We start from the raw sequence: 21,135 nt of genomic DNA, 5'->3' as shown, positions 1-21,135 counted from the left end.
AAGCATCTGAGTTAGTTTTTGTTTGCAAGCCTTTTTTTCACACCTAGTTCGTTTGAGCCATCTAAACGCTCTTGGAGCAGTTTAGTGTGTATACCAAGTGATCTCAAACTCCACTAAAATGACTGAAAAGCGAACCGTGCTCAGACCACATCCGTGGTGCAGGTCTGATTCAGAGCTAATGAAAGCACTTGCTTGAAGTAATTGCTGCCAAATGAGGTTCAAGCTGTTAAATCCAAGGGTTCCCTTATATTTTCCTCCAGCACTGCAAAAGTTTAATGGGCATTTTCAAAAAATACACAAGAAACTAGAATTATTTGTGCGAAGTCAACCTATGCACATTGTGTTTGTCTATTGTTGTGACCTACATGAGGATCAGATCACATTTTATGGCAAATCAATGTAGAAAAACAGTTCATTTCTATGGGTTCACATACTTGTTCTTGCCACTGTATATGGGTGATCATATTATTAGAGGTACATTTGATGTTCAAAATCATAATTACTTTCTACCTTTTCAAATGGTTATATATGTCATTATTTTAATAATTTGCTACTCATTAACACGAATCACAAGATATTACAGGTCATAACAATGTATTTTCTGTAAAGGTGTCTTACAGCTGAAAACCATGATTTCCTGTTGTCTGAATTAGTGTCATTAGTTAAACTGAAGGTAGAGAGTGTTGACATTGTGTAACAGAACTGACAGTCATACACAGAGAAACACACTCTTCCTCCCTCCCTCTCTCTCTCTCTCTCTCTCTCTCTCTCACTCTCTCTCTCTCTCTCTCTCTCTCTCTCTCTCTCTCTCTCTCACTCACTCACTCACTCACTCACTCACTCACACACATGAATGTCAACACTGTTGTTGGTAATAGAGACTGACAGTAACAGTATTGACACAGACTAATTCAGACAACGGGAAATTATGGTTTGCGCCTACACCGTTAGAAATAATGGTCAAAATATGTACAACAGCTGTCCCTGGGGCAGTAGCCTTTTAAAGGGTACCAATAAGTACCATTAGGTACAGATATGTACACATTTGGTACCAATTTGTAAGAGTACACATTTTTCTGACATTGTAAATGTTTCACAAAAAATATTATATTTGTATGGTCTGTAACATTTTTTGTTGACTTTAGTTTACTTGAACAGCTGCACACAATGGTATTGATCATGACAATTGCAAAGCTTATTCTCTGTTGCATTCATTTAGACAGAACCCAAAAATAAGATAAAACCTAACCATACCGACCTTTAGCACTACCTTTTACAAATCCAAATACAGTAGGCTACTACTATGTGTATAGTCTGTAACAACGTAATAATAACAGCACACGTTTTCCATAAGTGCAACAATTTTTAGATACATTAATGCTCTTGAGTGCTACTGACGCATTACTCGTTTATTTCCCTAAGGACTTTGCCGAATCCTCTAACAAACAATTAGTGGATCCCACGTGCGTTATCATTTTGTTCTCCTGAGGGACGAACTCTCTGTTCCGCACATTGTTTTTCTCACAACACGAGCGTGAAATTTGTACCTCAGATGGTCTGATGGTTATCTCAAGCATCCACTGACCTACATAACATAACAACATCATATGGGTGTTAAAGACAATGCATCGGAGTGAACTATGCTTTTAGGTGTTGAAAATTATTGATCTGAAGTCGGTTGATTTATTTTGGTAATGTAAGCGGTGCAGATGGTGATGGACACGCGCTCTGCAGCAGTGGTGTCATCGCACTGCTGTCCTCTGTGTGATCGATAGTGTAGCGCACAATATCAGCCAGGATAACGGACTTTATCCAAACACCCTGGATGGAGGAGTTGCGGGCTCATTCACGGTTTTAGTCGCGGAAGCAACGCCTCGCCCGAGGCAAATTGTGGGTTTTACCGAAACAGAAGCGCCAGCGGCGACGTCGGGAGATTTAGGAGCGATTTTTTTTGTGAGGAGAGCGAAAGCCGGACTGAAGAAATAAGCAATTTCATTTCTGAACTACTCGATCCAAGTCAGCTTCAACGACAGATTAATTCATCGCTCCGACACTGCAAATAACAAAAAACATGTCATTTGACAAAACATGCGCCCGCTCTTTGTTATTTGTTTGTACGGGGACACGAGGGTCGACAGGCCGCTGACTGTTACGTATGTTCATCCTTAATCATGCAGTACATTTTATTATTTTTTATTTATTATTCAGGCCTATACCAGTGCACCATTATACCACCATTTTTTTCCTGTTAACTAATGGAAATAGACGAGCATTGTCTTTCCTGAACCAATAACATCACATTTCGGGAAAATGAACGCCAATATTGGCATCTGTCACGTCTTTTATCGTAGTGTATTGTATTAAAGGGTGGTCGACCATTTTGCATGTAGATTGCTTGCCGTGCTGATATTTGTATTCTTAATACTTTGTTTTATATGTGGCTACATGATAGCGCATTGCGCATTTTTGTCAGTTCCTGAGCTGTGGTTCACGTGCGTTTACATTGATTTTCGAATTCTAGAGTTTCTGTAAAATGAATGAACAGTGCTCTGCTATTGCTGATTTAATACAGAGGGATTTCTGGAGATCGCATGTTTGCATGCATGGGTTGGATATATGTATTGGTGATGATAAGGGTTGGAAACAGGTTCCATCCTTTGTTTTTGATAACAGTAGGCGTCTGTTATGTCAGAAATACACACCATGTACTCATCTCTTGCTTTACATGTAAGATGTTTTTATTTCTATATCCTTTTCTATATCTTTATTATAGCATGATATTAATTATTGACTCAGAACATTAGATTTGACATGTGACTTGGTTTTCATGTGTTACCCTTACATTGCAAGTGACTGGCCACATGTGGCACCATATGGGGCGTACATAATAACTTGATTCATGCAACATACAGTAATTCAGACCCAAGAGAATCCTTTTTTTTTTTTTCATTTTGTTTTCTTTATCAGACTTAATACTAGGAGAATGTTTTTATTTTGTTTATTTATAACTGTCTTACCCTATGTTTTTACAGAAGAGGCAGCAGGTCAGTAGAACGGCGAAGGGCATTTTTGAACACAGAATTACCACAAATCAACTACGAGGAATCATGCTGTCCATCATAGCAGCAGGGTCTGTGTTTTTCCCAGGACTTTTTCTGTTATCCAAGCAGTGTCTCAGATTCATTCCTGGAATGAGATGGAATGAGGGGAATGCAGTCATGGTTTCAGCCAGGTAAACATTTCGGTTTTTACAGGGTTAAAGGGATCGTTCACCCAAAAATTTAAAATCTGTTATCATTTACTTATCCCTTCTAGTTCTAAACCTGTATATGTTTCTTTATTCTGTTTAATGCAGAAGATATTTTGATAAATGATGGTAAGCACACACTTGATGGTACCTATTGATTTTCATGTATTTGTTTCTCTTACTATGGAAGTCAGTGGGATTTGTAAACTGTGCTGTTACCATCATTTTTCAAAATATCTTCATTTGTGTTCAAAAGAATTAAGAAACTCATACACGTTTAGAACACGAGGATGCGTAAATGATGACATATTTTAAATTTTTGGGTAAACTATCCACTTCAAAACAACAAATCCTTAAATGATGTTTGATCATCTGTACCTTTCTTATCTTCAGTTATCTCTCTATTATTCCTGTATAGTATTTGTTTAATTGTTGCTGAAGTATCATTGAAATGAATGCATTTGAATGCATGGATTTTGTTTTGATGATGCTTTACCTTCAAATAAATATATGATTCATTCATTATAAAAATAATCTGATCAGCATAACAGTTTGAGCAAAGAAGTTGAATTGAAACATTAAATGCATTTTATAAATTCTTAGTATTTGGTATCCTTACAAGTGACCATTTTAAGACTTAATGATTAAGTCTACAAAGATGTTCAAACTGTTAAAAAATGTGTTTAAAATTTAAATATACTTTGAGTGATTTATTTTGCATTATTTTATGTTCAAAATCTTTCCCATGAACACATTTCACAAATATCAGTAGTAGATATTGGAATGTGAGGATAATAAAAAAAATTGTCCAACAATTTATTCTCTCAAATGACAAGGTAGTACAACTGCAATCATGGGCCTTTTATGAAGAAGCTAACAAGTATAACATGATATCTCTGAGTGGTCTTTATGGCTGAATGAAAAGTTTGTAGATTTCTTTCAAATACAAAAAACAGCTACTTTAATGTAATGTAATGTAATAGGTAGGCTGGTAAACTTTCTGTTATAGGTTGCACAACCAATGTAGCCTACTAGAAAAAATTCAATTTTTCAAACATTTCAAGAAGTATACTTTGAATTTGAAATCACAGTCAAGAGAATTCAAGCAGAAGTTTGTTAAATGTAAATTCATTGCAAGAGTCAGGTGGTGCAACCAGTCCAAGTGTGCAACTGCTATAAATGTCCATAAGCAATAAAAAACATTAAGCTAATAAATTTGAAAAAGGTATATGGCTTAGCTATTATATTTTGTCTATAATTGTTATTATACTTTTTTTTAATTATTAAAAATTATTATTACATTTATAGTTCTTAAAAGTTGTTTTTGTGATACAGTTGTTTACTGGATTATAATTTTAAATTCCAATATCAAATAAACAAATGCAGAAAGTGCATTAAAACTTATCTGGCAAATAGACAAAAATAGACAATTAGTTGAACCACATTAATAATAATGATATCAAAAATATTGTGACAAAAATCATTCAAATGTACTGAAATGTTGCTTAATAAAAAAAACATTTTATAAACATTGTTCCTGACTCAAAAATATGCATTACATCAATTTTTAATAATGAAAAAAAAAATATATATATATATATATATATATATATATATATATATATATATAAAACATGTTTTTAGGAGCTTGTTTTGTGACCCCTATATGAACCAGAATCTTAAATGTTTTTGTTAATTTCCAAGAAAAATAAGATCCATGATCTTCAATGTCATCTAAGACTTTTGGACACTCCTGTACCTGTTAATTTTTAACAAAGAAACATTCTGCATATTATAGAGTATTTATAGTTTTTCTTGTACATACTCTCTTTAAGGTTGGTGTCATCCATCCAAGCTATTATGGCTTCTACAGCGGGTTACATCATCTCAACATCCTGTGAGGACATCATTGAGGACCAGTAGGTGCAACAGTCATCACTTTTGTGACAAAAAGATCAATAATAAATCTAATCAATAATAAATCTAAATAATCTTTATAATTGAAGTAGGTTTGTGCTGCTTGCATCTCAATGAACTGGATAAAGGCTTAGTGACAGGCAGGCATATGAGATGTAGTTGGAGAAAAAAAAGACCCGCAAATCTGTGATCACGGTTTTGTAATTCGTTTCGCCGGTTTACTGCGGGAACGGTACTGCGGGTACGGTTTACAAATTTTAGGGCACGGATTGTTAACTCAAGTACGGGTTTTTTTTTATCCGAGTGCGAGGGGACGAATACAAAACCGTGATCATGGATTTGCGGGTCTTGTTTTTTTTCCGAGGGGTGACCAGGCGGGCTCTGTAGTTTTAAGATGCACAAAAGTAATAAATAAGATGTATGTATGTGTGAAGTCAGGTCTAAAAAATTCCATCATATAGTTTGCTGTTTAATTTTAATTACATGGCTGATAATTTACTATGCCATTTTAAAATATTAAAAAATTGATGACTTGGACCAAATAACAGAGAAAAAACAACCAATAAGAGCACAGAAAAGATGGGAATAATGTTTATAAATGATCTTAGGGTGATACCTTAAGGTGGTTGAGTATACTTTAACCCTCACAAGACACGATTTTCCTGTATACGTTATAGTTCTGCGTGGGTAAAAATGAGTGATTACAAAAAATATCTACATTTTTAATGATACATATATAATATATACATTTTTTTGTTTACTTCCCATCTATATATTAATGCTGTGTTTTGGGACATATTAAGTACTTTTGTACCTGTTTACCACTAAATTCCTCAACTACATCATTAGCTTGCCTGTAAAATATCAAATTTTTGTGAAAAATTCTCATAAATTATGATCTAAATTTGATTTATATTGTTTTTAGATATTGATAGACATTATGTGTTGAATTCGGCCACCAGGTGTTTAGAAAAAAAACAAAAGAGTTACGGTTTAGGAAATAAATCATTTCGACCAGCAGAGGCCCATAGAGACCCATTCATTTTACTGGATGTGGCTAACTACTCAAATCACTACTTTTGTGATACATTTTGTGAATTTATGTATATATAGACATTAGAAAGGACATAAATGGTAGAATATTTTTTTAGTTTTTGATGCATTTTGAAATGTCTGTTTTTACAAAATGCCAGAAAAATTTGACTGACTGAATGTATACCTGGTAATTATCATGTTGACCAATTGTCCCAACAAAGATAGGAATACCATTTGTGACCTTGTGGGGACATTGAGGTCCCCATGAGGAAACAAGCTTATAAATCAAACAGACTGTGTTATGATCCTGCCAGTCTTTCATAGTTATTCATAGGTGTTCATGGTCATGGGGCAGGATCGTGGTACCCATGTTTTGTGTGGCAGCACATGGCCTTTTGTTTGGGTAGTGTGCTGCTGTGTCTAGTTTATGCCCCTGCCCCCTTGTCTCCTCGTTAATAATTCATTATTGGTTAACTCCCCTTACCTGTCCTTCCCTCATTGTCTTGTTTAGTTTTCTTATTTAAGGCCCCAGTGTGTTCTGTCCTGTGCTGGATCGTTTTGTATGTTTTGTACTGTTGTACTGTTACTGTTTGTGGCAACGCAATCTGCTTAGTCAAAGTTTCTAGTCAAGTCTGTTAGTCTGTGTCATTGTCTTAGTCAAGTTAGTCTAGTCTGTAGTGCAGGGGTGTCCAAAGTAGGTCCTGTGTCCTGCAGAGTTTAGCTAAAACTTCCCTCAACACACCTGCCTCAAAGTATCTAGTCTGCCTAGTAAGACCTTGATTAGCTGGATCAGGTGTGTTTGATTAGGGTTGGAATAAAACTCTGCAGAGACACCGGCCCTCCAGGAGCAGGAGTGGACAACCCTGCTTTAGTGTCATTGGTTCCTGTGATGTTGTTTTCCCCCACGCTGGCCTTTGTTTTCTGTTTAATAAACCCTGTTTGAGTTCACCGTTACCTTGCACTTGGGTCCCGTTCTCTGTAAATCATGACAGACTGATGTTTATTGAAAATCTGAAATAGCAGAAAGTTTTCTGTGATGGTTGGGTTTAGGATTTAGGTTTGGGGGAGGGAATAGGATATACAGTTTGTACATTATAAAAACCATTACGTCTATGGAATGTCCCCACAAAACATTGAAACAAGAATGTGTGTGTGTGATTGAGCATGTCTTTTCTATATTGCATTTGTGCTCTAGTAACAGGCCTACTTTTATTTGTTAAATTATAAGATTTATTCTGGATGAATAGATTTTTACCCCCAAAGAGACTATTTAAGTAAAAAATGTTACGCCTCTTTAGAACGACCGCATCAAGCCCAGTTTTTTATATGAATCTTGACAGATAATCTGGAAAAGACACAAAATCTTATTCCACTGAGATGAAGGGAACCATGTTTTTAAACTTAAGAAAAGTGGCTTGGGGGTAAGATTGATCCCAAGGGTCTTATTAAGGTTGAAGATGCTAAAATACAACATAGTTTTAATTTATTTTTGTTAACACGGCATAGTCCCGTAGTTATATTTGTGTTATTCTATACGTTTAATAACTTTACTATAACAATGAGTTACCCTAAATATTTAGAAGTGCATATTTGCTGTACCGTATATCCACGTCAGATAATTATTTGTTTTATAAGTTTTTCATCATTTGATTTAAGTGAATTGAAGTAAATGATCTAACTAAAACCATTGAAATAAACACATCAAGTGTTTTTATTTATACAAACTACCACTTCTATATGTTAGATGTATATGAACGATCTTTCATACATTATTTGTTAGAAGATACAGGATACAGTATAATAGCAAATATACAAACTACAAGTTCACTTTATGTTTCATTGCACTACAGACATTGGCTGACCAGCTCCTACATCTTGTTTGCTGTGCCATACTTTGTGTACGATATCTACGCCATGTTCCTGTGTTACTGGCACAAGCTCCAGGTCAAAGGGCATGAGGTGGACAATGGGTCCAAATCCAAGGCTCTGGCAGTGTCTGGCTATCTACGCAGAGAGTTCCTCATGGTCTTGCATCATGTTGTCATGGTCACTGTGTGCTTCCCCGTCTCTGTGGTAAGTGTCACTAAAGATATAAGGCTTTAATCTTCTACATTAAGCAAATTGACCACTTGAAACTGAGTTCTCTCTTTTTCTCCCATAATCACTTCCAGTTCTGGAGGCAAGGGAAAGGCGATTATTTCCAGGGTGTTATGTTCCTGGCTGAACTCAGCACACCGTCTGTCTGTCTAGGCAAAATCCTCATCCAGGTAAATTCATTATTGATTAGATGAGTGCTTCTTTGTCCACCCTATGCATTGGTCGTAACAATGTATGTACAACATTAAGCACAACTTCAGTTACGTTGTACTTTAATACATTATTCATAGTAAAGTGTATTTACAGAAATGCTGACTTCTGGTATACGAGTCGGACCTATTAACAGTGTACAGAGCTTTTATAAACCTTGACAGGGTAAAAGTAAATGGTAATGTATTTATTTAATGGAAAGACATGCTCAATCTTAGTAACCTGTGTTGAGTTCATGTTAAAATAATTAAGCATTCTTTAATTTGATCAGTAAATATTATTTTCCGTTCTCAGCCACCCCTCTTAGATGATCACACATAGCTCCCTAGCCATCATGACTTAGGCTGGTTTCACAGACAAGAGCTTAAAATGTATGCTTGGGCTGTTTTAACAAAAAGAGCTTGCACTGACATATCTTAAAATATAGTGAGTAGTGACATTGTTTTGTCTCAAGATGCACACTAGAAATGGCTTAAAGTCTCCCCATAGTTGATTATTGTATCCATTAAAACTTATCTCTAAACAACAAAACAGCACATGTAAATGTTTTTTCCTGTGATTATATTCCCTTCATGACTTAAAATAGATAGATTTTTTTAAACTCTGTACCCTTCCGTTACTTAGTATATGCGGATTTATGAATATGTGAATTAGTCCTTGGCTCTACTCAGTCACATTAGCTTAGACCATAAATATATATAAATATAAATATGTACATAGATGCTGCATTCGGCACTTCCAGACACGTTACTGATGGTTTCACCATGCATACACAAGCTGTGCGTTTGCAGTATTTTAAGGGCGATGATGTTAATGGGTTATAGCATTTACCTTGCGTTACAGAAGTCGAGCTTTAGTAGCAGTCTTGCGATCATTTCAACGCTGAGTCTGTGCAGCATCCATACATATCTATGATCCACTCATTCAACTGTGTTGACGTGATTGGTTGCGATTATAAACTGTGGATTTGAGACTGTCTATGGAAAATTCTATTTTTTGTAGAAGATACTCAGCAGTGGTGGTGTTGAATGATGAATTTGCACATGGTTTGTCTTAAATCATATTAAACACACCACATAGACATAAAAACAAAAAGAAAACCTTTAATTTAGCTAAGGCTTAGTCTTGGCTTAAGCTAAGCCCTGTCTGTCAATCCAGGCTTTGGTATAATATTCTCCCCAGCTCCCCCTAGTCTCCAGTGTTAGGCATTAAATAGTTTACTTAAATTGTCTATGCACATTATGGGAATGGGATATGATAGTTAAAAATGTAAATAAAGACGCATTAATTTGAAAAGAACCATTTCATAATCTATCACACTTTCTTTTCTTCTTTCTGCTTTTGCATTCCTTCATCAAGTTTTAACACATAATTCTCCTTCTATTTCTATGTATCTTTCTGTGTTAAGTACAAGCAACAGCACAGGCTTCTTCACAAAGTAAATGGAGCTGTTATGCTGATAACTTTCTTCCTCTGTCGAGTCCTTCTCTTCCCCTATCTCTACTTCGTTTACGGAAGGTATGTCTCTTAAAGCTTCCTTAAACTTTAATTAAATTCTGTTAATGTTTACCCACCATAAAAGCACAGTAAAGTAAGATACTTACACAGTAAGTATCTGAAATCTTCCATACTTTATAGTATTAGAAAGGACAATTTATAGTTTCCAGTTTCTGGATGACCTAATACTTCTGGCTATATTTTTAAGTGTGCATTCGTTGGAGTCACCACATTCAAGTGAATATAATAAACATAACTGAAATCTATAAACAGGACTTAGATACTACAAATGAATTCCTTTTGATTTAATTTAATAGTTGTTAAACAAAGCATACATAAATTATGGTCTTGGTTGTTCTGATTACGTCATAGGTCAAAGGACATATGGGTCACATGACAATGAAAAAATTTATTCATACTGCATCCACACATACTGTTTTAATGATATATCAGTAGGTACTTTGTCTAATTCAGAACATACTGTGGCAGTACGCGATTTTAGACGCAGTGATGCTCTCTGTTTGAAGCCATCCAATAGCTTTGTGTGTGGAACAGATATAAAAGACACAATAAAAACATTATTTATATAAAAATCAAGTATGGCTTCAATATGATTTTGTAAATCATTAGCTGGGTCTCCATCCAAATGTGAAGTGAATCTTTTCAAAATTCGCAAAAAAAGAAAAACAAACAAATGTGAATTAGGTGCGTTTACATCAAGTTGTTCGAGCAAAAGATAGGTGGTATTGGTAACCAACAGTAAATAAACTAAGACTCGCTTAAAAAATGGAGACAGGACTGCATGTAGTGACAATTGGGCAAGTTATAAATTTACTAGAAGTGCAGCTTGTAATTATCAAACTGAAAGCTGTGCACAGAAGAAGAAATGCAACATTTTTAATGTAGGCACCAGAAGCAAAGACATTGCAACGACATCGAGCCTCATATATGGGAAAGATAACGACAGCAGAAACAGCTAGACTGTCAGTGGGTTGGAACACACATGGGTTTAATCTTCGCTACGTCAGAATTTATTCACCAAAAGCGTTTACATCTCTCATTATTTGCATGTACTATTTTTCACATAAATCAAAAAACACCTCCAGCAAGTATGAAAGCTTTTTTGCGAATTAAGGGATTTTATTCACAATTTGTCTCTTCCATCACTCGTTTTTTATGTAATACTTTGGTTCCTTTGTCACAGAATACCCTATTGATGCAACACAACTAACACTACGTTTGAGTTAAAGGCACTCTAAGCGAATCTGTGTAACGTCACTTTTTGTTGATGTTTGAACTGTTTTCTAACAAACAGAGCGTAGCTAACTCCTCCCCCTCCCTTCCGTGCTTTCTTGAACACTCCCAACCCCCACCCCCAAATCCTTCTTGTCGTTTATTGGCTGGAACACTTTGTCATGTTTCGTGGTGGTAGGTTTGGCCACAGTGTTTTGATTGCAGTTTGTGGAGCCTGGGCTGTCTACAGAGATCGCACTTTTTTTACAGTTTGATCAGCGGACAGGCAGCAAGCAGATAGTGAGGAGATGGTTGCTGTATGTAACTAAAAATGGTTTGTGGTCTAAAACGCTCTTAAATCGCTTAGAGCACCTTTAAGTCCAATTTATAGTCGTGTGTAAGCTCTGCGCCGTAGGTTATCCGTAGCCTGTGCGTAGCTCTGCGTAGCCTGACGTGCACCTCGCCAAATTTCTAACCGCGCATCATTTTTACACGGACTGCAAACGCTTTGATTGGTCCACTAAAACCCCTCCCGTCAGGTAAAAAAATGTGTCATAGGTATTTCCTTTTGCGACGGTAAGAACAAAGATGAACCAAGTTGAGGAGTGATTTAACTAAAACTGCAATATTAGTCGCTTTTTATTTACTTCCATCACTGCTGGTCATCTCAAAACATACACAACAAGTTGTTGTGTAAGCAGCTTGGCAGGTTTAACCCACAAACGAAGAAGAAACAGCAACTTGTTGTGTATGATTTGAGAAGACCAGCAATGATGGAAGTAAATAAACAGCGACTTTTGTTGCAGTTTGAGTTAAATCTCTCCTCAACTTGGCCCATCTTTGTTTTCACCGTCGCAAACGGAAAAACCTATGGCGCAGTTTTTTTACCTGACGGGAGGGGTTCTGGTGGACCAATCACAGCGCTTGCGGTCCGCGTAGAACTGACACGCTGTTAAAAATTTTGCAAGGTGCACGTCAGGCTACACAGAGGCTAGGGATAACCTACGGCGTAGCTACAGCGTAGAGCTTGCACACGACTATAAATCGGGCTTAACCTACGCCTTCGCGGCTTCGCCACAGGACCTACGCGCAACTATAATGAGCCCTTTAGCGGCAGGAGAGGGGAAGATAATCAGTCAATAATGTGGTCTGTTTGTCGCAAGTATTTTCTTTACAACAAAACGTTTGCTTCACGTGAAGGATGGCTTGAGGGTGAGTAAAATAAAAACAGTTCCTTTATGAAGACTTAAAAGGAGCACACCATACTTACTGTATTTTTTTATTTTGTGTTTTAGACATGGTTTTTATCAACATGAAGGTGTAAATGATGATAGTATATTTGGGCGAACTATTCCTTAAACTTTCTTCCTGAACCTTCATCAGTGTCCTCTCTGAACTGTGCACAAGGTGTCTCCTCAGTAGAAACTGTACTCTTGTTTACACACCTCATTTGAACACATGCATTTTCTGGCCATTTTCTTTTTAAGGTACGCCTCTATTCCTTTCTACCGGGTTCCTTTTGCAGTACCGTGGCAGTGTAATCTCGGAGCAGCTCTTCTTATGGCTCCGCAGCTCTACTGGTTTTCCCTGATCTGCAGAGGGGCGTTCCGGCTGTTTACTGGCAGGTCTTCACGCTCCTGCAAGCCGATAGCTCCGGTCAAGCCTGATTCAGAAGGACATGCACCATTGTCTCTGGCAGCTAACGGATACAACACACCAATGGTGGGTCAGGACACGCCCCCAATTTCGCACTGAGGGGAGGAGCTTGTACCGTATGAACAAGACTAAGCTAAAAACTTAATAAAAGTGGAAACAAATGAATGCAATGATTAATCGGGAAAAGAAAGGATGTGTGGGATGAAAATAAACAGAGATAGACTAGATGCACTAGTGCCGTAACACATTACAGCACAGCATTACATTTAGTTACAGGGCATGTGTAATGTATATAAGACATGCTTTAGTAGAGAAATGCTGACAATAAATCTGTGGAAGTGTCTACACAATAACCAGACGTGTGTCAAACCCACACATTTGGGTAACCAAGGCAATAAGTGCAAATTTTATGCGAGAACATTTACGAACCTGTAGAAGCACTTTTTGTTCAAGGCACTTTGATGTGGTTATGAAATGTCAGGAGCGGGGCCGACGTCTAGTGCCTGAGGTCTGTACTCTGCGTATATAGAAGTATTACTGCAGATACATAATTCAATGATAATTCCTCAATTATTTACATAAAGCACTGGTCTGCAAATGAGCAACCCAAAACATCAGGCAATATAAAAATGTACAGTCTCTAGTGAATTGAGAACATTATTGAGGAAAGTTTATGCAGTTTAAAAGAAATAGTTTACTGAGAAAAGAAGATATTGTAATCGTATACTCTCCTTTCAAATCTCATACTGTTTTTCTTTATTTAGTGAAACATGAACACGAGATGTGATGTAGAGTGTCCCAGCTATTGTCTTTTCTGTATACTGCCATGCTCCAAAAAGATGCAAAAAAATTAAAGTGTCGCATCAGTGCTCCACATGACTTTTGCACTGTATTCCAAGTCATATTGAGCCATATGATAGCTTTGTCTTATGTTAAATTTAAACCATTATTTCCTCTTTAGCATATATTATTAAAAACTACAATCACAATTTCAATTTTGGAGTAATGGCAGAGAGGGACATGCAAGTTTAACTGATGACAAAATGTTAATTTTTTTGTGAACTATTCTTTTAACAAGCTAATTCATGAAAAAAATATCTAAAATGTTATTAAATCCTGTCAGATATATAAACAGGGTTTTGGAATGTTTTCTTTTGTATATTAATTATACATGGTCTGCTCAATCTCAGAAAACAGAGTATGCAAAGTAGCTACACTGAATGTTAGACCTGTAATCCACAATAATCCGCAACAAAATGGCTTTAAAGATGCATTGTGTAAATTTTAGGAGGATCTTGACAAAAATGCAATATTATATACATAACAACATTATCAGTGGTCTATAAAGACCTTACATAATGAACTGTATTGTTTTTATTACTTTAGAATGAGCTGTTTTTTTCTACACATACCACAGATCTCCTAACATGGAAGTTGCTATTTAAGCCCTGAACGTGCAAACTGTTTAAAAGAGCACATTTTCTACTTCGTTGTCTCGGCGGCATGTTTGTCCTGTGAGGGGTACCGTAGCTTCTCTATGCATTTCAAAAGGGAAGGGTGAGCTGTGGACTTAGCCGTTGGTCACAATCTCACCGCTAGATGTTGCTAAAAATTTACACAGTGGACCTTTAAGGAACATCTCTAAATGGCTTTTACCACAAACATTGTTTTAAGATTTGCAGTTTACTCGACAGTATTCCTAGTATAACCTCTTAAAAATCTGAGCCCATACCCTGCATATGTTTTAAATGGGCATTTTAAAGGGATTAAATTATATTAAGCTGCCTTATCCCTCTGATAACCTTATAATGTATCTTTTACTTTTGTCCCAGAGATGGATATCCTCTACATAAACAAACCTAATACAAGATATAACTGTACATGAACAATGTGAAATTTATTTGCACTTTATTCATTGTCATTTTCTGCACTGTCAAGTGCCACTGGTATGTGTTTCTTATGATTATTTATTGTGGTAACATTAACTGTTTTTATTATTGTTGGCCATCTAGCCTGCCAGCTTTCATTTATTTTTTGTTAATTAGTCATTGATTCTAATCTCTTTTTAGTCATAAAACAGGATTCCCTACACCAGATTTTGTTTCTAAAACAGCCTTTAAACACTTGCAAGTTTCACTGTGCCAGTTAGCCTACAAAACTTAAATAACTTTGCAAAGAATCTGCCACAAGGCCTGTTTTTGGAAGTTCATACTAAAAGGGGCAGTTTCCTAGACAGAGTTCAGACTTTATTAGGACATTTAAGTAGTTTTTATAAATCTGAATTGCAAAAAAACATTACTGGTGTGCATCTTGAGACAAAACAATGCACTGATATATTTTAACACATGTCAGTGTAAGCTTTTTTTCAGTTAAGGCAGCTCAAACAAGCGTTTTTTAGTCCTGGAATAGACTGCCCTGTCTGGGAAACCGTCCCTAAATGACTGTATGCTGATTTGAAACTGAAAAACATACAGGTGCAGAAAGTCCATTGCACTGAATCTGAGACATGACTTTGCATGTTTATATTTAATCTTTGTCCCTTGTGAAACCTATAATGTACCGGACCACATGCTCAGATATTGAGCACTATTCCAAACTATTTAATCTTAGTGAACGGCAACAACCGCTTCTGATGGCTTTCTTTGAAATATTTGTTTTAGTTGGTTTAGGTTTTGTTGTCTTATTTTTACATATGTGAACCTGTTTAACCTGTTAACATTAAGTACAAAATGAACGCACTGTTGTAATTCAGTCTCATTGCAAAATATATACTCTTGTCTCATGTGTTGCATGTTATATTGTTTATTCTCCTGGTCCATTTGTGAATGTGCTGCACTGGGTTTAAAACACACACACTGACATTAATTTCAGTTTCTAAGTAAAATGGATTTAAAACAAGCTTATATCAGAGACAAGACAGATCAAGATTTTCACATAAAATGGTTCTTGAAAGCTTTAAATTTGGGAGGAGATCATTCTTCCAGACACTAAAATTCAGTCAAATAGGACACCTGAAATCTGGGTAACACTAAAATAAGGTTCAGTGTGTTTAAAATTAGTTAATTTCAAATGCTTATTGCATTTCATAATATATTTATGATAACAAGGGGTGGTTTCCCGGTCAGGGTTTATCCTAGTCCCAGACTAAAATGCATGTTTAAGGTGTTTTTATTTAATGACATATATTATATTAGTGTTTTTGTTTTGTCTAAAGATGCACAACAGTACTGTTTTTCTGTAAGGTATGTTTGTAAAAACTACTTAAATGTCCTAATATAACTAAGGTTTAGTCCAATATTCATCTTAACCCTTTCTGGGAAACTGCCCCCAAATGTTTTATCTATTGCACCATTGCATGAACAATTAATGAACCACTGTATTTGTATTAACTAACATTAAAAGGACATTTCACTTTTTTTGAAAATATTCTCATTTTCCAGCTCCCCTAGAGTTAAACATTTGATTTTTAGCGTTTTGCAACCCATTCAGCTGATCTCCGGGTCTGGTGCTAGCACTTTTAGCATAGCTTAGCATAAACCATTGAATCTGATTAGACCATTAGCATCACGCTAAAAAATAACCAAAGGGTTTCGATATTTTTCCTATTTAAATCTTGACACTGTCGTGTTACGTACTAAGACCGACAGAAAATTAAAAGCACCGATTTTCTAGGCAGATATGGTTAGGACTATACTCTCCTTCTGGCATAATAATCAGTGACTTTGCTGATGTTACATGGCTGCAGCAGGCGTGGTGATATTAGTCCCCTTGGTTACTTTCAATAGCATGTGACTATTTTGGGCAGTGCAAATTATTACAATTATAAATGTTACATCAGCAAAGTCACTGATTATTATGCCAGAATGAGAGTATAGTCCTAACCATATCTGCCTAGAAATTCACAACTTTTGATTTTCTGTCAGTCTTAGTACACGATGTAACTACAGAAGAGTCAAGTTTTAAATATTGAAACTCTTTGGTCATTTTTTTGCCCAATGTTAATGGCCTAATCAGGTTCAATGATTTGTGCTAAGCTATGCTAAAAGTGCTAGCTCCAGACCCGGAGATCAGCTGAATGGACTCCAAAATGGAAAGAATCAAATGTTTAACTCTAGGGGAGCTGGAAAATTAGCCTAATTTCAAAAAAAGTGGAATGTCCCTTTAAAGAATGATATAATAATAAGAAATGTTATTGAATGTTACGTGTTACCAAAATTGGTTGTATTGTGCAAAATAATTCTCATTAACATAAGTTTTTGTTTAACATTTCAAAACCCAGCATCCAATACAGCATCCCGACCAATGACCTCTCCAGTCTTTTAAACTACTTATTGTCATTTCAAGGTGCATTAACCTTTTCTTGCTGTTTTAATAAAAAAAACTTTTTTGAAGAAATGAAGAAGAATTGATGAGTAAACCTGAAAAAAGAAATGTAAAAACTGAAGGATCTAAGCAAGACATTTATTTACAGTATAAAAAACTAATATTCAGTAAAAATCATGAGCAACAGCATTTCCTTGTTCAATCCAAAATGTCAAGTTATAAATTAGGCTTTTTGTGTCTCAGTATCTTCTCTGTCGGGGACTGAAGACCGTGCTGGGATCACTGTCTCTTTCTCTTTCTTTATCCCGCTCCCTCTTACTGTTTGGTGATAAGGGCTGCTCGGACACAAGGCCCGGCCGGGTTTTATCACTTTTAAAAAGGTCACGGCCTGTCCTCAAAATCTGTTCCTCTATTTTTCTGTGACGCTTCATGTCTGACAGCACTTTGTCTAGCCGAGCCTCACGCTTGACCGTTGAGCGGGCAGAAGAACCTTGAAATAAGAGAAGGAAGAGACAATTAATTAAGGATTAACTACTGCATTGTACTTAGAGCAGTTTCATGCCCCATTTCAACTAAATCCACTGTTAAACAAACGCACGCATGCACAACCCCAAATAAACAAACTATATCCATATTTTCCAAAAGCCTGGGTTCATTGGGAAGCTGAACAATATTAAATTTCCCTCACAAACAACAACACACTTCTTTGGTTAACGTTGATTTCTTGTCAGCTCTTGGTTGGTGTGTGCATGTGCGCTATTCCGGTTAAAGTGCCCATATAAGAACTTCCACTGTACTTCCTGCACTGAAATTGCCCATTAAAGAAATAAAGCAAGGATGTTACGTATCAATTTTTCATGTCCGAAAAAAACTTTCCGAAACTTGTACGAACACCTGGCGAAGTGCATCCTTCACAGAAATACTCTGTCATACGTCCGACTACTCTTTTGACACTTTGCCTGTTTAGCATGAGGAATCCAACTCTTAAACTGTATTAATAAGTCAGAATGCATGAAATAGCCTTAGATCCCCCCAATGTGATATTTCATACGTATTAAGCTTCAATGATTATTAATTTATACCCATCTATGACCACTGCACTACATTTTTAAATATAGCTATATGCAAAAAATACATTTTAACATATGGGCTTGATGGAATTAGTTCTTTGAAAAGCTATATGCTCAAATTTAAGATGATCGTCTAATATATAATATATAGTAGGTGAAAAGCAGTAGGTGAGGTGAGTAGTGTGTGCGAATATATAGTTTTAGAAAACAGTAGGTGAAAAGTACCCCGATGACCTAATACTACTTCTAGCAAGATCACAAAGTGTTCACTTAATGGACACTTTACTATCCTGTAAGCCCCCGGAGAGGAGTCACTCAATAAAGAAAAAGGAGAGGTGTCGTCATAATAAAAAATGTCAGAAACGTGTTTCTATTCAAATGTAAATACAAAATGATTTCATTCATACTACCCATAATTATAATATATAGTAAACTATACTGTTTTAACAGTCGATCAGTAGGTACTTCATCTAATTCAGTGTGTACTGTCACAGTATGCAATTTTGAATGCAGGGAATATGGTATGAATATTTCCTGTCCTGTTTCTGAAAATAGTAAACAACTACAAAATAATTTGACACTAATTGAACGTGGAAGGCATTTTTAGCACATTTTAGACACAGAAACCAGCAGGTTGTATTATTTAAAATCTGCACTATATGAGCCTCAGCCCAACACCCCGAAACAAATGCATCATACCTGGCGTTCTTCTGCGGTTGAGAAAAGAGTTCCTGGGGGTTGCAGTAGTTTGTTCCTCATCAAAGTCAAACTCTGTTGGTGAAAGAGCCCTGAAGAACACACACAAAAACATAAAAGACCAATGATTTAAAGATCAATAATCGCCACTTGTTATAAAAATGCTATTTAAAAATGTTTTTAAGCACATAAACAAAACAGACGATTATTAAATAACAAACTGTATTTTATCTCACTTTCGCTCACTCTCCTCCTGTTTAGCGTCTTGTGAGTTGTCTCCATCTCTCTCAGGCGAGGGAGTGCGTGGGGGGGTCGGAGGCCGGCGGGGCAGGGGGACCCACTGCAGCTCCAGAACTTCCCCTTTAGCCAGGAGTTCATATAGCCGTTTGATCTCCTCAGGTGGAGGCATCCAGTTCTTGGGTTCCTCCATCTCCTCGTCACTGTAGGCGATCTCCCAGTCCTCCTCCACCTTCTGGTGTTCTTCTTCTTTACCTCCATTCATTCCTCCCTCTGCGGCGGCGTCATCTTTCTTCTCCTCTACTTCCATGGAGTCTTTGTCTCGCTGTACATCTTTTCGTACACCTGAGCGTGATTGAGGAAGAAACAGGAACATAAACAAGTCGCTCTTAGGATAATGTATTGAAAAGTACCACAATATACAATTAAAGAAAAAAAATGACATTTATTTATTTCGCACTATTAGGATTCTTGTGACCTACCTCGTAAGGTATAAGTATTATTTACAGTAATGCATTATTTAAATTGTATATAAATAATAACACGTTGTTAGTAGTAACTTTACACAAGACACCTTTAATTGCATTTAATGTAAGTTGTGTATTTAAATAAAACCATGTTATTTTCATAAACCATGTTTAAAAATGCATTGGCAGTGTCATGATAGAGGCAATAAATATAGTATACCCGCGTCATCCTCTGTTTTAATGTCATTTGCTGTTTCAGTTTCAGTCTCCTCGCCTCTGTCTTTCTCCTTTTCAATAGTTTTGCTCTGTTCGCTGACTTCCAGACACTGCACGCGCTCCGCTAGAGAAGACTGCGCGTCCTCTGTCGCCTGCATCACGCTGGAAAAACTGCACAAAATATACGTGTCTTAAATACAGTGTCGAACAAATATTTTATATACAATACACCCAATGCAAACTTTTTTTAAATACAGCAAATAGCTTGTCATTTTGACTGCATGGGCTCCAAATCATTCAATAGCATTATTTCATTATTATTTTACGCAATAAATAAGCAAAACGTACAGTTACTACAACTACTCTCAGGAACAGTTGCGCGAAACACCAAATCACATTAGTTTGCGGTTATTTTGCACAATAATAAACTACATAAGCTACAATGACAATTGAAGATTGTTTATCTCGGCGCCTAGGCATCATCCGCCTTATTTCCCGGATGAGAAGATCCGTTCACAGCGCCGCCCCGCGCTTGGATGACCGCTTTACCGGCTATTTTCAATAGTGTCTGTCTGCGGAGTGCAAGAGAGGGGCGTGCCGTTAAGCGGCGTAACTTTTAGCAGGGGGCGGAAATTTAAGTTGTCCAAGTCACACAGAATCCCGCGAGATGTCCGACTTCCGCTAAACTGACACGTCACATCCGATAGCTAGTAATAGTAAGACGATTGTTTATAGCTCTCTTTCAACTTTAGCGTAATGACAAATAACGTTACTGCCGTAAATGTTTTAAATTGAGGGCACGGAGGAAGCTTCATAAGACGCTCGGATGGTCTTATATTGTCTCATTCATCGTCGTTGTTAACGTGGGTAGACAATATGGCCATATACGGCATATATGGACATATTTACCATCCTAAAATTATTAAAGTACCGAGGCATACCAATATTTAAATCGTGAACTGTTACACAGTGAGGGTGACTTCGTCTTTTTTTTTTAAGTAAATGTGCACCTCAGACAGTTTAATATGTATTAAACCAAGATGAAATTCACTTGCAAACTTAATTCATTTTAAGTTTTAAGAGGAATCTACAGAGCTCACGTGGTTTTATAAGAAATGGCTACTAACAGATAACATCTGGTGATATTGTAAAGGTTTATAAAAAATAACTATTCACAACAGGTAACATTGTAAAGGTGTATAAAATAACCACTCACAACAGGTAACATTGTAAA

General features: G+C 36.5%; 2 protein-coding genes across 3 annotated transcripts; one reads left to right on the top strand and one right to left on the bottom strand.

Moving 5' to 3' along the window:
• Positions 1 to 1,512: 1,512 nt before the first annotated feature.
• On the top strand, positions 1,513 to 15,676 carry tlcd3bb (TLC domain containing 3Bb). Of its 2 annotated transcripts, none has more exons than XM_065253430.2 (7): positions 1,513 to 2,153; positions 3,033 to 3,232; positions 5,083 to 5,166; positions 8,050 to 8,272; positions 8,371 to 8,466; positions 9,915 to 10,024; positions 12,724 to 15,676. In XM_065253430.2, exons 2-7 carry the CDS (start codon positions 3,108 to 3,110, stop codon positions 12,989 to 12,991), a joined length of 906 nt encoding a protein of 301 aa, XP_065109502.1. In that variant the 5' UTR covers positions 1,513 to 2,153; positions 3,033 to 3,107; the 3' UTR covers positions 12,992 to 15,676. The 2 variants fall into 2 exon arrangements, with proteins under 2 accessions (XP_065109502.1, XP_065109501.1); XM_065253429.2 differs by lacking the exon at positions 1,513 to 2,153 and adding an exon at positions 2,264 to 2,727.
• Positions 15,677 to 17,332: 1,656 nt separating this feature from the next.
• On the bottom strand, positions 17,333 to 20,403 carry pagr1 (PAXIP1 associated glutamate-rich protein 1). Its single transcript, XM_065257448.2, has 5 exons — positions 20,250 to 20,403; positions 19,906 to 20,072; positions 19,218 to 19,563; positions 18,985 to 19,073; positions 17,333 to 17,705 (listed from the first exon to the last, which is right to left on the bottom strand). Exons 2-5 carry the CDS (start codon positions 20,057 to 20,059, stop codon positions 17,455 to 17,457), a joined length of 840 nt encoding a protein of 279 aa, XP_065113520.2. The 5' UTR covers positions 20,060 to 20,072; positions 20,250 to 20,403; the 3' UTR covers positions 17,333 to 17,454.
• Between the last annotated feature and the right edge of the window lie 732 nt (positions 20,404 to 21,135).

The sequence above is a fragment of the Paramisgurnus dabryanus genome, chromosome 1, assembly GCF_030506205.2.
Source record: "Paramisgurnus dabryanus chromosome 1, PD_genome_1.1, whole genome shotgun sequence".
Taxonomy (NCBI): Eukaryota; Metazoa; Chordata; class Actinopteri; order Cypriniformes; family Cobitidae; genus Paramisgurnus; species Paramisgurnus dabryanus.
The sequence above is the reverse complement of the archived record's forward strand: the minus strand, read 5'-3'. Positions and strand labels throughout refer to the sequence as shown.